The 14838-nt window shown below is 38.5% G+C and overlaps 2 protein-coding genes across 4 annotated transcripts; one reads left to right on the top strand and one right to left on the bottom strand.

The window, feature by feature from the left end:
- On the bottom strand, positions 1-8129 carry LOC145462929 (ras-related protein Rab-23-like). Of its 3 annotated transcripts, none has more exons than XM_081446603.1 (8): positions 7795-8129; positions 7524-7687; positions 7203-7288; positions 5679-5755; positions 4928-5007; positions 3978-4060; positions 3360-3443; positions 1-2702 (listed from the first exon to the last, which is right to left on the bottom strand). In XM_081446603.1, the coding sequence occupies exons 2-8, from the start codon at positions 7676-7678 to the stop codon at positions 2539-2541; spliced, it is 729 nt and encodes a 242-aa protein (XP_081302729.1). In that variant the 5' UTR covers positions 7679-7687; positions 7795-8129; the 3' UTR covers positions 1-2538. The 3 variants fall into 3 exon arrangements, with proteins under 3 accessions (XP_081302729.1, XP_081302730.1, XP_081302728.1); XM_081446604.1 differs by having other exon boundaries at positions 7919-8128; XM_081446602.1 differs by having other exon boundaries at positions 7524-8127.
- A 3165-nt stretch (positions 8130-11294) lies between these two features.
- LOC145463341 (protein spire homolog 1-like) lies at positions 11295-14615 on the top strand. Its single transcript, XM_081447094.1, has one exon. The coding sequence runs from the start codon at positions 11457-11459 to the stop codon at positions 13332-13334; it is 1878 nt and encodes a 625-aa protein (XP_081303220.1). The 5' UTR covers positions 11295-11456; the 3' UTR covers positions 13335-14615.
- Positions 14616-14838: the final 223 nt, after the last annotated feature.

Raw genomic sequence — 14838 nt, 5'->3', positions numbered from 1 at the left:
TGACCAAAACAATTATAATTTATTAGAGAGTTATCCAAATAAACACAACAATTATCTTATTTTCAAAGTTCTAGCTAGGCTTAAAATTTTAATGTTAACTTAATTCCATATGGCAACAAGGACAATTTGTAATTTGACAGTCTAGTACAACCATTCATTTTAGATTCTCACAAAGGTCATTTTGCTAAGGGACTGAAATCTAGTGAGACAAAGTTCACATGTTACAGGGGCGGATCCAGGATTTTTCTTAGGAGGGGTACACCACTAAGAAATGGTTTAACTGACTGGTGAGGTTAACAAATTTTAAAAGCGCATTAAAGCTAACATGAAGGTATCATCTCAGGGGAGGGGATGCACACCCTCTACACCCTCCCCCTAGATCTGCCCCTGTGTTAAAGGGCTGTCTTCCCCAGCTGGGGAATGAACCCTATCAAGCTAGATGATACTGGTCAATAAATGTGAATAGATAGTTTGTGTTAGCCCCTTCACCAAATTTTTCAGCAGGAAAAAAACTTGCTGTCAGGAACACAAAATTGTTTGTTATCACCAGTACAATACCGTTCTGGGTAGAAAACGAGTTCTTCATAACCTCAGTTAAATTTGAAAATATTATGTAGTCTTGTGTTAACAGCAAATGTTAATGCCATAGCCACCCTGTAAAACAGTTAAAATGTTACTTTAAAAGTACTGGTAACACAAAGATTGTTTAAATATATAAATATTACAATAGCTACGATTGTTGAATGTTATTGGAAGAGCTAGTTACTCAAAGTTAGAGTGGACACTTTTAATTGGTTTAATTTGCGAAGCTGAATTTACTGTTTGTTATAACTTTGATGGAGCTCAAATTTCATAAGTGAAATGTAACTTAAAAATATATTACTTTTCTCCCTGCAACATTTAACTTTAAGCTCTCATAGACTTTTTGTACTATCAAGAACTTGAACAAAATTTAATCTTTTCAGGGCTGTGCCTGGGAAGTGCAAGGGTGCCACTTGAGGCTAGCTTTTGCCTTTTGGTGACCAGAAAAACTTACTTTTTTCACGCAAGCTTAAGTTCTGGGCATTCAGGATTTCATGGTTAGGAACCTTTGGGCTCCTTATAATTTTTCTTAGACTACAGCCCTGCTTTTCAAGGACGTCCTTTGAAATATAACATTTCTAGACTCAATCTCTGATTGAAGAACGAAAGGGCAAGGAAACCAAGCATAAACCTGCAAAATATTATTCTATCTTTTGGCTGATATTTAGATTTGGCCTGGCTCACAGTCTGTAATTAGATAACAACTAACGACAACTCTGTCAACCAGATTTCCATGCTATATAAAAGTTTGTTTATTTTATTATTATTGTTGTAGTTATTGTTACTATTTTAAATTACTGGCAATGAATTAAGAAAAATCAAAAGCATAAGTGAATAAACTAATTTATTATTATTATTATTATCAGAACAAAAAACAAAACAAAAAATAAGGAACATATTTACTTAGCTAAGACTCCCCAGCAGACAACGGGGAATGACTCAGCATAAAAAAATCTAACACTATTACTATGACTTGCACCTCTCAAAACCAAAGTAAGGATGAAATCTCAATTTTGACAGTATTAAAATGCAACAGTTTGTCTGAGCAAGTGATCTGAAAAGGGAGAAAAAAATTGTACACTCCATACTCATTAAAAAAGAGTGATGCTTGACTGGGCAAGAGGTAGCCTCCTATGCAGACATTCTCATAGTTTGTTAACAAGTAATCTTTCCTTCCCACTGAGGGGAGGAAGATTGTGCAAGGAATGCCCTCTATTTAAGAAGATAAGCAAGAGGGAGAGAGCTAATATTTATCCTTGCCAAAGCAAAGTGAGCTAAAATGACCAAATCCTGTAAACTTCCTGAATCGAAGGTACGCCATAGACGTCCCTGAATGACCTTTTATAACATAACTGTGGCTGAACAATACCACTGTGCTTGTAAACTGTCATAGATATCGTACCTAGTACACGTGAGTTAACTAGCTCTTTTTTTAATGGACATTTCTCATAAACAATCACGCCCATGTTGCCGTGTAATGTGCAAGCCATTTGCCATAAACAAAAACTAATTATCATTATAAAGCCAAAATGATACCAATTTCCTTGATTCACCTTGTTTGACTGAGCAATATTATTTTGTCTGTTAAGATCACGTAATGATCAGTTGATGCAATTTTTCTCCACCCAAATTACCCCAAATTTGAAACAATATTAATTCAAGAGAACCATAGATGTCTTTACACTGTAGTAATATATTTAAAGACAGCAAAACAACAAGGTCAAGCTTGTCTAATAACTGAACCATGATTTACAGAACTGTTCCAATATTAATTATTTTCACCCATAAGTGATGATAATGGACACGTTTTCCATTCTGGTTGCTTGTGCATGGACGATGTCCAAGAATTGATGTTCCTGGTGAGAATGCTTTTCAAACAGTTTTTCAGTCTCCATACAGTAATGCTTCATTTAGTGAAGTTGTACAAGCATTGTAGAGTGCCCAGAAATTCAAATATCACAACAATGAGCATGATAACTTGCTCTTTTTGCCCTTTGTCCTTTGCTTGTTTGGTTTTAATGTGATAATATCTCCAGTCTCTACTTGTTGTGTTGTACGTGCATTGTTGTTGGCACTTTGTGAACTATTTACTGGCGAGGCCGTGTTAAACATTCCAGCAACTGTGAAATAAAGGGAAACAATGAATAATACATGTATATCTATCAAAAAGTGATCTTCATCTTCATAGAGTGCTATTTAATTGGGTGTCAAAAGTAATCAGGCAACTACTTTGGTTTTGGTCTACTACAGTTTAAGATTGACTGAGTAGTCTACTTGGTAAGTAGTCAATTTGGTTTTGGTTTTACAGCACTCAATTGAAAACCACTCTATTATTATGTGTAAAAACATACTTTTCTTTGCTCTAGTCCAGTACATTATCGACACTGACAGAATTCACAGTTTTTAGGGGCAAAACAAGTATTACTACTCCTCCTCAGAATCAAGTCAAGTTACCCAAATAGCTATCTTTCAGCCCTTCTTTAAGCAATCATGAAATGTCAAAACCCAAGTTTCTGCAGTCATAAAAAGCTAAAACTGTTTGTTGGAAAATGTCTGGATTTCATTTGAACTTTCTGACACATTTTGTATGCTTAACTCAGGGAATTTGTTTGTGTACATGTAAGCGCCATTTTGTAATTACTTTATCTTCAGTCAACAGTTTGCAAAGACCCATTTATACTTATGGGAGAGGGGAGAGAAGCACTCAAAACTTCAAGTTACCTCGCCACCCAGAAACAGTGTTTCCACTACACTTAACAAAACTTGTTAAACTTTACCATTTTTGTGTTGAGATGATTTAGGTTCTTCTACATCTGCATTCTGCAACATTTCTAAATACTTCTCAGAGAGATACATGAATACTGCAAGGAAATAAATCCACAAAGCAATTTATGAAAAGAACTACACAAGAAGAATGTTTCACTTGAAGCCAGACCACATGATCGTCATGATCAGGGGTTTAACCAGGGGTTTCATTACCATTCTCAGCAGGAGGGTAACTGGTTTTCACAGGCAGGAAAAACTTTTTGAACTGAACTTTTTTATTAGAAAACGTTTTCACTAGATGGTCAAACTAGCCAAGCAAAATCATCCTCACAGCCTATCAATTTGCCCGATGCCTTAATGAAACTTCTGCTTTAACACCCTAACCATCATGACACTGCACCTCTTAATCATTATTTGAGTGTAAATTTTTTTTGCTAGATATAATGGCTTTTAGTTGAAGAAAAGGTCGATTATTGCTACGATAAAAATCAGTTCAATTCATACGATGTTACCTTGACATCTAACATTCTGAGTTGCCATTTGCTCTGTGTGAAACCATTCTTACACGAAAATGCATTTCATCTGCACATTCAACTCATGCCATGCAAATGAAACTCATTTTCACTCACCATCATTTACATTTAGATCCTCTTTCACCGAGGTTCGATAAAATTTTAACCTTAATTTCTTGGCCAGTTCGTCTGCCTCCTCACTGAAACGAAGTAAAATAGAGCTGAAATTAGACTGAAGGCAACAGATTGGGTCATTAATCAAATCGCATACTTAGGGCAGTGGAGTACAATTTAGATCTTCCCATGATCACTTTGGTATCAAGAATTTTAATAAAACTGACCAATTTACTAATGGCACAATTAATATGCCATATTGTTACATTACTGAGAAAATTGTTTCTTATTAATTAATTTGTGATTGACTGATAGAAGACAAACTTAACATCAACTTAATTAGTTTGCACTGGAGGGAAAGTTAATACACACGCATGCATCCAAAATTTTCTCAAGATACTATCATACACACATGAGGCCTTACAGGACACTTGGAATGAAGTTGCTACAGGAAGGGAGCATAAACATGAATGTAACAATATGAAAACTTGAACAATAAAGAATTTACACTACTCATGATATTTGGACATTCTCTCAAAAGGCCTAAAGACTTGTGCATTGTTGAGAGAATTTTCAAATAACTCTTGCACTGTCCTTATCGTAGATGCATTCCTTTGACTTCTACTACATGTAATGTGTACTAACACCAGAGTTGTCATTAAGGACTGTAACCCATAACACCAGTTATGGCTGACTGTGCTTGATGGGCCTGTGATGTCACCAGTGAACTTGCTGGTTGTTGATACATTTAACCCCCAAACAAATAAATAATGGGTGTGAAGATCAAGGAGTGAAGATCAAGGTAACAGGTGACCCAAAACTTAATGACAGCCCTGAACACAACTGGACGTTACAGGTCTAACAACTACGAAGATCAATATTTCAATTGCAAAGAAACATACGTTAACTTGAAAACATGACAAGAAATAATCCACCAATACAATCTCACTTACACTTTAACTACTGCTTGATCAATCAAGTCTATTTTGTTCTGAACTAATACCATTGGTATACCACCACATTCTTCTTCCACCTGTAAAAGGATGACGCAAAATGTGTATGATCAAGAAAGAGCTTTATGTAGTGCTTCTGCCCTTTTGATGGCCAAATACTAATCCCTTCAAAGTTATACACAGACTACAATTTTGACACGTTGCCGCAGCAAATTGCTGGTTCCCATTTCAAATAATCCTAACCTTGGTTGTTTAAAGGTTGGATCGTAGTTTTTTCACCAGTTTAATCACTATTCGGAGCATAGTGTAGTTGGTTTTGTCCAGCCTTATCATCTTATCATCACCTTGTCATCTTATCATCTTACCATGATTCACCTGCTCAATGGTGTTACCCACCCTTACAAAAAACAAAGCTGACAGAGGGTTTTGAGTGTCTTGTCAAAGACCAGAGTTCACTGGCCAGTCATAAACTCTAGATCTTGAATGCGATTGATACCATCATGATACTCAAAATTGTCTCCAAATAGATACATTAAAAATCCAAATACCAAATAAATGCTGAATCCTATACATGTACTGCATTGATAATTGTTATCTCTTCAATCCTTGGCAGTGCATGCTAAACTATCTAACTTTGATTCTCCTTACCCATAAATGTATGATATCAGGCCATAGGAAGTAATGCTTGATCACCTTGGCAAATTCTTGCAAGGTATCAAAAAAATAAATATGAATAATGAAAAAGCTATACCTTGAACTTCCATTTTTCTACAGCCTCAAATGAGTCTCTATCAACAGTTGAAAATACTATGGCACAAGCTTGTGCACCTACAGTCAAGAACACAAGGCAAAAGAACACTTGATCAATGTGCGAAACATTACTTAATGCTACTTGATCCTTGTTGATTTCCATCAGTCAGCAATATATGCCTAGTTCCAGACGATACCCATACCTCCCCCATGAAAGGAATTTTTTTCTAAGACCGCTTTTATTCAATCAGTAATTTGCAAGGATCTCCTACTAAGAATTAAAGTAACAACTTTGCTGTCCAGCACAAACTTGTGCTATAAAATGCAAAAAGAAATAAATTAAAACACTGAGTCTGTTTACTACCTAATAACACCATACTTCTCTTTTTAAGTACAAGTAAATTGATTGTTAACACTTGTTTGTCCAATACGCTCAACTCCTGGCCAATCAGTCGCTTCAGAAGTCAGCATGTGTCACCGCTCTGATATCAACATACCAAATGTGTGACATCATTATCTTCATATTAATGTCAAAGGATGTCAGGAAATGAACAATGGACTCTTTATTCAGGGGGCTCATGCAAGGGTATCTTAAAAGATCCAGACAGTTCTTCACATTCATACATGGATAAAATAGAAATTATCAGCGATCTGAAGGAAGATTTTATACCGATGATGTTTCGAATGCCTCTGATCTTTGATATTCACCGGACGCAGCCAGGCGGAAAGGATTTTACAGTATGCAAGGACCCCTATTGTGCTCATAACTCACGCTCTCTACAAAGAACTCGACAATACAAAGAACACAAAGACTATCATCTCCGTAAAAACGCAGGCATTCAAAATGAAAACTCTTGAAACAAGGGTAGACCTATTTTCCTTGTTCGTCTGTCACTTTTATGCGAAGGTCAAGCTTATGATAAGAAACCAATGCAAACTTGTTTATGATATTGTCACTTGCTTATGAAGGCCGAAGGGTGCGCTAAACTTCAGAGAATGATGTAAAGTAAGCTTAAAAATAATAACAAAAACAAACCCATCAGAGGGTGAACGTGACTCAATTACTTTCCCTTCATTTTTCAATAAAAAATTAACCACCCAAAACAGTACGGTGTTAATTCATGAATTCGAAAATTAAGAGGAAATTAAAAAGTTTCCCCCATGACAAAGGTAGCTAGCCAGAGTATATAAAAACCCGATCGAATATTGTTAATAATCCATAGCCTGCACATATTGAGGATAGCAAATCATCCGAATAAAAACTGAGGCAACGTGCAATTTAATTACAAAAACTTGTGCAAAGCTTTAGCAAATCTGCCGCTCCAAAGTACAATCCCGATGGAATTCGAGAGTTTTCTTTTGAAATCGATTCCGATAAAACAGAAACAAATCAGGTTCTTTTCACGCTTGTACTACATTTAAACCTGAAGATTTTCGAAAACTGTAATAATCAGAGATCGCAAAGCACAGTTTTACTTCCACACCGTTAATACAGACAAGCAGCATTAGTGTACGAAAAACTTACCTCGATAATAAGCTTTCGTTATGGCGTCAAATTCTTCTTGTCCTGCTGTATCCCACAACATAAGCCGGACGTCTTCGCTCCGTATACTGAAACGAATAAAAAAATTGTTTAAAAACACCTTTTTTTTTGAATAAAAATTTACCTAAAAACAACAGAAACGATTACTCACGGTTATAAACACTGCTTTAATATGCAGAGACGACTCGGAAATCGTATAACATTTATCAGAAAATCACCAAGCGGTCTTTTGATAGACTGTATCATTATTCCTGGAGGCTGGTTCAACAGTTAATAAAAACCTTACCCATTGTTTCCCCTTACCTGACTTGCCGTTCTAAGAAATCCACCCCTATCGTCTTCTTGTAGTCTTTGGTGAAAATGCCTTTGCAGTATCTCTGAATCATGCTACTTTTGCCAACGGCTCCATTGCCAACCACGACCACTTTGATCGCAACTTCTACGTCTTCTTCCCGCATGATAGCTAACTAGGAGGTGTAAATGTGTCTTTAAATCACCAAGATGTAGTTCGTGGGTGAACACTAACCAGAGGTATCTAATACTATGAACAAATTCCTTCGAGTTCTCGACAAACCTTATGATTATTTCCGACAACAAAGCATTGCAGCACGAACGAAACAAGTCCCAGGTTCGAGCGCGCGCAGGAGAACTTTGATGCAGAAAAGAACGACTCACGGAAGCAGATGCAGATCGCGTACCTCAGTTATGAGTTGGCCTTGTATGCAAAACTATTCCTTGTACTTCTTTGCAAGGAAGAGTTCCAATAACGAACGAGCAATGGGGCTGTGGTGGCAATATCGCGACGAAGAGGTGGATTTTTCCAAGCTCGAGCTTTCAAGACAAAAAGCATTGTGGGTAATTTTACCTGGCGGCTCTGTTGCTATGACATTATAAACACTACAAGATCATGTTTTGTCTTCCTGACTAATTATTATAACATAATTACAGGTAACTTTATCTGTTCTTTATTTCAAAAGTCTGGTCGGAATTAAAACTTGAATATTGCGTTGGGACTACGTCGAGTTTTTGGTTCCATTGCCGAATCCAAAACACTCATGCGTAAAAAATGCTGTCAGTTTGTAGTAAAGCGTCTGAAAGGACCTGGATGGGGGTGTTGTAATCTCAATAAAAAGTTAAATTTCATTCGGCGATTTCTAGGCTGCGTCGCAGACGGAAATATTCTTAGTTAAATTTGGGCTAATTCTCAGCAATGGGTAAAGCCAGCCATCATGAGAATCTCCCAGAGGAAACGATGGATGAACATCAAAGCTTGTTGTAAACGGTGATCGTCAGTGAGTCCAATGATAGACGATAAGCGAGAATGCATCAACAAAGCCACATCGACGAAAGCGCTTGTCCTCCATCCACGTCTCTGATCCATAGAGTAGGAGGACAGGTTTGACGTTGCTGTTGGAAGTCCTGCTCTTGGTCTGTAGTAGCAGTTCTTTGGAAGTCCAGATGTTCCTCAACTGCAGGAAAGCGGCTTTTGCCTCGCCGATTCTGGCTTTGACGTCAGCCCAGCCCCCCTCCACCAACCACCCCTAATTATCACTGAACTACAATCCTTTGCCTCGTTAATTGTCTAAATACGTTGGTAGATTGAACAGAGGTTAAATGTTTTCATTCATTATAAAGCGATTCTCTACAATACAACTTGCTTTGACCAATCACAGCGTACCAACATCAGTGTTTCCCCGCGCCTTAATTTCATACCCAGATGTCACTCTGTTTTGGGAGACCTGGGTTCGAAATAAGCCTATTCTCGTCCCCAGAGCCTCCATTTTTTGGTCACGTGATCAGCGAGTAGCACTGGGGACGAGAATGAGGTTAGCCGCACCTGACACTAGCTATGCGTCGACTTCTCACTGGTTCATTGCACTTAATTGTGATACCCCGGATGTGATAACTTCGCCGTTTTTTTACGAGTAATTTGTCATGCAGTGGATTCGAATTAATCTTCGGTTGGGCCCCGAACATTTAGCAAATTGATCTGAAATCGTAGTATACCTGGTTATATATGCTTCAGTAAATAGGTTTGTTTAGCTGGTTTCACAATATTTAAAGCTCTATTTGCTGAATTCGAGGATTACGCTGTTCATATATTTGGATTTTTCTTCAAAATCATTTTCAGTTAAGTTAGCTTATAAATGTTATTGTACATCCTCGAGCCAGACGCTTTTGTTGTCTGACTTTGCTTTGATGTCACCGCTTTCAAATAAGCTGAGACTAGTCTGCCTGTCTCTTCAAACATTTAATTTCCTTAGCCGGACGGTCTGTGAAAATCGGCACATGGCTCGAGCTTAGTTCCGATCAGGTTGTTGATATTTTTTTGCGCCAAAACAGTCGGTGAGATAGCAAGTAATTATGACACTGACTTAAGATATCTGAGACAAACTAGAGGCTGACACATAAAACGGGAGGGGAGAATAGGAAATGTCATCTGATCAAATTAGTACTTACACGGTAGAGAGTCAGTTTAAAGTGGGAAGTCATAATATGAAAAGTAAACTGTCATCGTACCCGTGCGAGGACACGTGTGAAAATTCATGCATGTTCCCAAACTTGAAGCAGCAGTTTGTTCAGAATATTTGAACGAAGTTGCTATTTGCAGTAAAACCCGCAAAAACTGATAACCTTGGCGAAACAGCACAAGCTGTTGCTATTTGTCTTTTACAAGATCATATTCTCTTGTCTTTTATCATTTAAATGTCCTCTTGCTAACATTATCAATTATCAAATTATACTCTGAACGAGTTAGATTCTTTCATCACAAGATGAAATAGATAGGCGAGGAATTAATTCCAAAAGCGGTTTTAGACTCACTTTGCCTGGAATTACATAACAAAACTTCCTTAAAAACAGCTTTTTAATAATGAAGTTGTAAACTAACAAGAACTGTAACATGCCAATGCTATTTTTAATTTGTCCACTTCAATACCATATTCTAAATCATGACCTCAGGCGTGCGGTTTTGTGGCTATTAAAATACTTAAGACGAGTCGAATCTAGCTGTCGTTGATTTTCTTTTTGCCATTTTATATATAGAGAATCGTCTTTCACAGGAAGACCTGACTGCGCGCACGATTGGGCTGTTAAAATTCATGACCAGGCCTACAGGATATCGAAACGGCTGGATCAGGAATTAAGATACTATGAGATCACGGCTAATTTTACTTTTTGAGCGAATAAAATTGTCATAAATCCTCGTAGATATTCGCGCGTTCACTTTCATATATTGTTCAATAACTTCATCGGTCGAAAGTCACAAAAAGGAAAGAAAGCGGAGACAAAGATGTCGGCAATAGATCAAAAACGCGAACATACCGAAGGGACACTTTAATTTTGAACATTTCAACCTAGACATGGCTGATTTATTCATGTGGCTGTTCCCAATATGGATTTGAATTTGAATGCGATGAAATCAGCTTAAAAAGAAAAGCAACTTTAATTGACCGGATAGAATGATTGAAAGACGGAGACTTAAATAAAAGTGGGCGCCCTATTTGCATAGTAATTATGCAAACTGGAAAAAAAATAACAGAGCATTCTTCTGAAAAATAGGCATTTTTTCAAGATACAAACGACAAATCTTGTCTTATCTTCCTCGACTTGGGGGTCCAAAACAAAGGCAACACACACTGAGCAGGAGAAAGCAGCGAATTGAACAGAAAATTTCGTTGAGTGTTTACAAATTATCCTTGAAAATGAAGAGCAAAATGCTCTATGGGGCAGTTCGTTAAGAATCAGCGTCAACATCGTATTTTGAGGGGAAATGTCAAAAACATTTGTTCACGTTTAAGATGATAAATGCTTGACAAACAAAATAGAGGCAGCATTACGGATGCAAAACCTTAAGGTTATCCGCCTAATCATGGACAAGAGTGTAAAAGGAAATATTTAACCCGCGAAAGAATTCCTTCCCTCGAGAGTTGATCCGTATCAAAAAAATGTAGGTTTTCTTTGTTTTTGCACCATTGAAAACACAACATTTGCTGTTTCTATCGATGGAGTAAATTTAATTCCCGCCAGCAATAAAATATTTATCGATGTCACTACTTTCCGTGAGCCAATGAGGAAGAAGTTGGACAAATGCCTCAGAAAGCCGTGTGAATTTCTAATGAAACCACCCACGAAATGTGAAAAGAATTTCGCACTCTCGCCATTACGTTAAAAATTTGCCTTCGCGACCGTCGCGGAAGGTGTCTTTACAGCGATCTGGCTTCGCACACAGGAGTGATGCTTCTCTCAGAGATTCTCAAATGCTTTCGAGCCCCGCTGAGTGAAGACCAAGCTTTGGCTGTGTGTTATCAAAGTGCAAAGGAATTGATCGCCATTCGGAAAGAAAGCTTCGGGGCTTTAATACGGCAGAAAATCGGCATTGAACTCTCAGCTATAGAAATTCGCAAAGATGGCAGCGTTTTCTTCGGCAAAATAGAAGAATCTTCCGTGGTTCAAGAAGAGTCCGCTGTGCTTTTCGATTTGGGAAGCGTTGTATACGAGTGCCTTGATTACGGCATGGAGGCGTTTGTGGAGCGACAACTCGACGAAAAACTCGAGAAACTCATTTTGGACATGACGAATTGCGACCAAGGTGACGAGGGCGTCTCGCTTCCAGAAAACTATCATTTCGATTTGCCGAGCCCAAGCGAAAGGCTTCCATCGAAACAACAAAGAAATTGCTCCATAAAAGATCAAGGGATCAAAAGTGGGGACATCACGCTGGAGGCTGTTTTGAACCGGTGTGCTAGCCACCTGCCTGGGGACATTATCGACCCCGGTGAGCATTTTCGCGCTGTCTGTCGAGCGCTGGTCAACGAAGCCGCCGAATTGTCCGCGTTTCTTCACCAACTTTGCAATGGACGCGCACTTGTCGCTCAAACGTGGGGCCGAGGTGTAGGGCCGACAAACTGGGCGTTCTTGCAAAGCTTGCAAGCAGCAGAATGGGCGCAGTTGTGGCTGCAAGTTATGAGGGAGCTGCGACAGGGAGTGAGCTTACGACATGTCGATCGCGCGAAATTACCGCCCAGCACATACGAGCTCTCGCCTTATGAAATCCTCCTTAAGGATATACGCTCCAAGCGCCACACATTGAATCACGTCGCCATCACCGCTCAAGTAAAGAAGGACGCTCACGATATGATCTTGGAGTTTATTCGCTCGAGACCTCCGCTGTCGAAGGCAAGTCTTCGCAAGATGAAGCAACACCCAAAGAAGAGCCCGAGCTTGCACGATAAGTTATTGAATGAGATCCGATCATCTCCGAAGCTGAAACCTTCGCCGAGACCAGTCTTAAAGAGCGTGAGGGAGATCTACTTCGAAGAACAGACTGGCGTCTCTTTCACCGAGATGGATTTCACACCACCTAAACGTAAATGTCTCAAGCCAGCGATCAGATTAACGGAGTTGATAAACCGCTGGGACTCGACATCTACCGTCGAGATCGACGAACCATCGCCGAACATCAGCCGATCGTCGACACCACTGATAACGGTGGCCGACGAAGATGAATGTATCGACGGCAACGTGCTTAGTAAACCGGCGGAAATCTTTGGAAACGTGAGGCGGGCCAGCAACTCTAGCGACTCGAGTTTTCTGTCGTTCGATGACGAGGACTGCATCAAGAACAGAAATTTCAACAGCTTTGAAATGAGCGACGTCGAATGCGACCCAGTCTTCCCTCCGTCTCTCAACAATCTGCGCACTGTCACCATCACGTCCAAAATCCTCATGACCCTGACGGAGGTAAAGCACATGCGCAGAACATTGACTTTACTAGACTTGGGCGCCTTAGATCCTGAACAAAGGCTCTACAAAGATCTGGCCAATGGCAGGCTGTGTTTCTGCTGCCAGTCCAGGAAATTCTCCATATTTGGAAAATGGTCGCGGGTGTGTGAAATCTGCGAGTGTAAAGTGTGTTATTCATGCATCCATGTCGTGGGAAGTTCATCGAGTTACATTTTCCAGGAAGACGTCAGCTTGAATCAAAGAGATTCTGGCATTGCGGACATGTCCTGGCCATTCGTGGGCTACCTTAATTTTGGCGGAGAATCGGAGGAGGGTAAAATGCACAAGATTTGCTTGGCTTGTAAACGATTCATAATTATGCATTGCTAAATATTGAAACAATTTAGGTAATCTCATGTCGAGCAGCTGTAGTAAACAAAAACAAAAAAGTAAACAGAAAACAAGAAAACAAGAAAACAAACAAACAAACAAAAAAACAAAACAAAACAATAAAACTTTTGCCACAGATGTAAACACCAATAGCTTATATGTGAGGCGTTGCACCTTAAATTTAGAACGTGCTAGCTGGAGTTTATAAGGCATTGAGACATATAGGCAATTGCTTCATTTTCCCTCTTAATTCAGATTATTCAAGCATTACGTTTGGAAAGGAGTAGAATGAAAGTAAACGATCGATTCATTTAGATGCGACGACGCAGTAAATGCTGAGTTAAAGTTTCACGGAAGTCTGGTATTGGTGGCAAATTAGTCTCTAGAGAAAAACAAAGTATTTTCCAAAATGGTTCTGAGCAGAATTAATTCAATATTCTGTAAATTAGTGGAACATATATTAACATATGTTAACACCAGTGTGAGTTTCAGATACGCGATAAATTTATAATTTGTCATTGTGTCCCTCTTCCAAAGAGGTTTGTTCATAATATTGAGTGTATAAATGCTTTTCCAATCAGTGATGTATTTACCATGGTGAGATTGTACGATTCCAATTGCAAAGTTTAATTAATTTCTTTACAATGTATAGAAATGCTGTAACAGATAAACGTTTCAGTTGTAATTATAGGAAATTTTTCTCCGCCATATATCTAGATATTAATGCAAATTACGCCTCAAGTCGCCCAAGGGTTTGGCTAAATTATGGTATTCATTTACGTGGAAATTATTGAATTAGTGAATGTCAATGAAATTCAAAGTATTAATGGCATTGTTCTAAATGCGCATAACATTCTGAGATTTCGTAAGACGTAATTATTCCAGTTTGTTTCAATTCGAATGTTAGTCAATTTAGGAGTGGTAAAAATTAAAAAAAAGTCAATTACAATTTTTCAAAAGTATCAAATTTAACATGTGGCCGGGTGACCTCAACATTAAGATAACTATTCATGGTTAATCAATATTGTAAACATATTGTGGATGACAAACTAAGAAAATGTATTCTGTACATATCTCAGTTTATTTATTTATTTATTTATTTATTGTTTGATTTAACATGTCCTATAACTCTGCATAGAGCCTTTATTTTTTGAAAACAGTTAAATCTATGATTCGGCTTCTACAACTATAGTTGTGACCCATAAAATGTATGAGTGGTGGCTTGACAGTTAGGTGTTAGGTCTTCGGGGCCATGTGTGAAATAAAACTGAACAGTTTCTAGATGGTGTGAGCTTCAATGTTTCAGTTTACTAGTACTTCCCTTATAAGTGAGAAACGTGCCTAGTTCCTAATCCTCGATCATATTCTCCGCGGTCAATCTGTTCGAGTCGCGTAGTATAAGAAAAAAAGTGAGTTCTTTTCCAGGCCGTTCTTCTCGGATACGTCACCGAAATCAATTGAACGTGAAGGCCTCGAGGAAAACCTTCTCGGGGACTGGTCGTCA

This window comes from Orbicella franksi, chromosome 12 (assembly GCF_964199315.1).
Source record: "Orbicella franksi chromosome 12, jaOrbFran1.1, whole genome shotgun sequence".
Classification (NCBI taxonomy): Eukaryota; Metazoa; Cnidaria; class Anthozoa; order Scleractinia; family Merulinidae; genus Orbicella; species Orbicella franksi.
Note: the sequence above shows the minus strand (reverse complement) of the source record. Positions and strands in the feature narration are given on the sequence as shown.

What these genes read in the sequence shown, in the direction of transcription:
- LOC145462929 (XM_081446603.1), bottom strand. Translation starts at nt 7,678, where the DNA reads ATGCGGGAAGAAGACGTAGAAGTTGCGATCAAAGTGGTCGTGGTTGGC. An exon ending in TTCTTAGAACGGCAAGTCAG is followed by an intron (nt 7,289 to 7,523) that starts GTAAGGGGAAAC and finishes TATTCGTTTCAG; the next exon opens with TATACGGAGCGAAGACGTCC. An exon ending in GGATCTAAATGTAAATGATG is followed by an intron (nt 3,444 to 3,977) that starts GTGAGTGAAAAT and finishes ATTTCCTTGCAG; the next exon opens with TATTCATGTATCTCTCTGAG.
- LOC145463341 (XM_081447094.1), top strand. Translation starts at nt 11,457, where the DNA reads ATGCTTCTCTCAGAGATTCTCAAATGCTTTCGAGCCCCGCTGAGTGAA.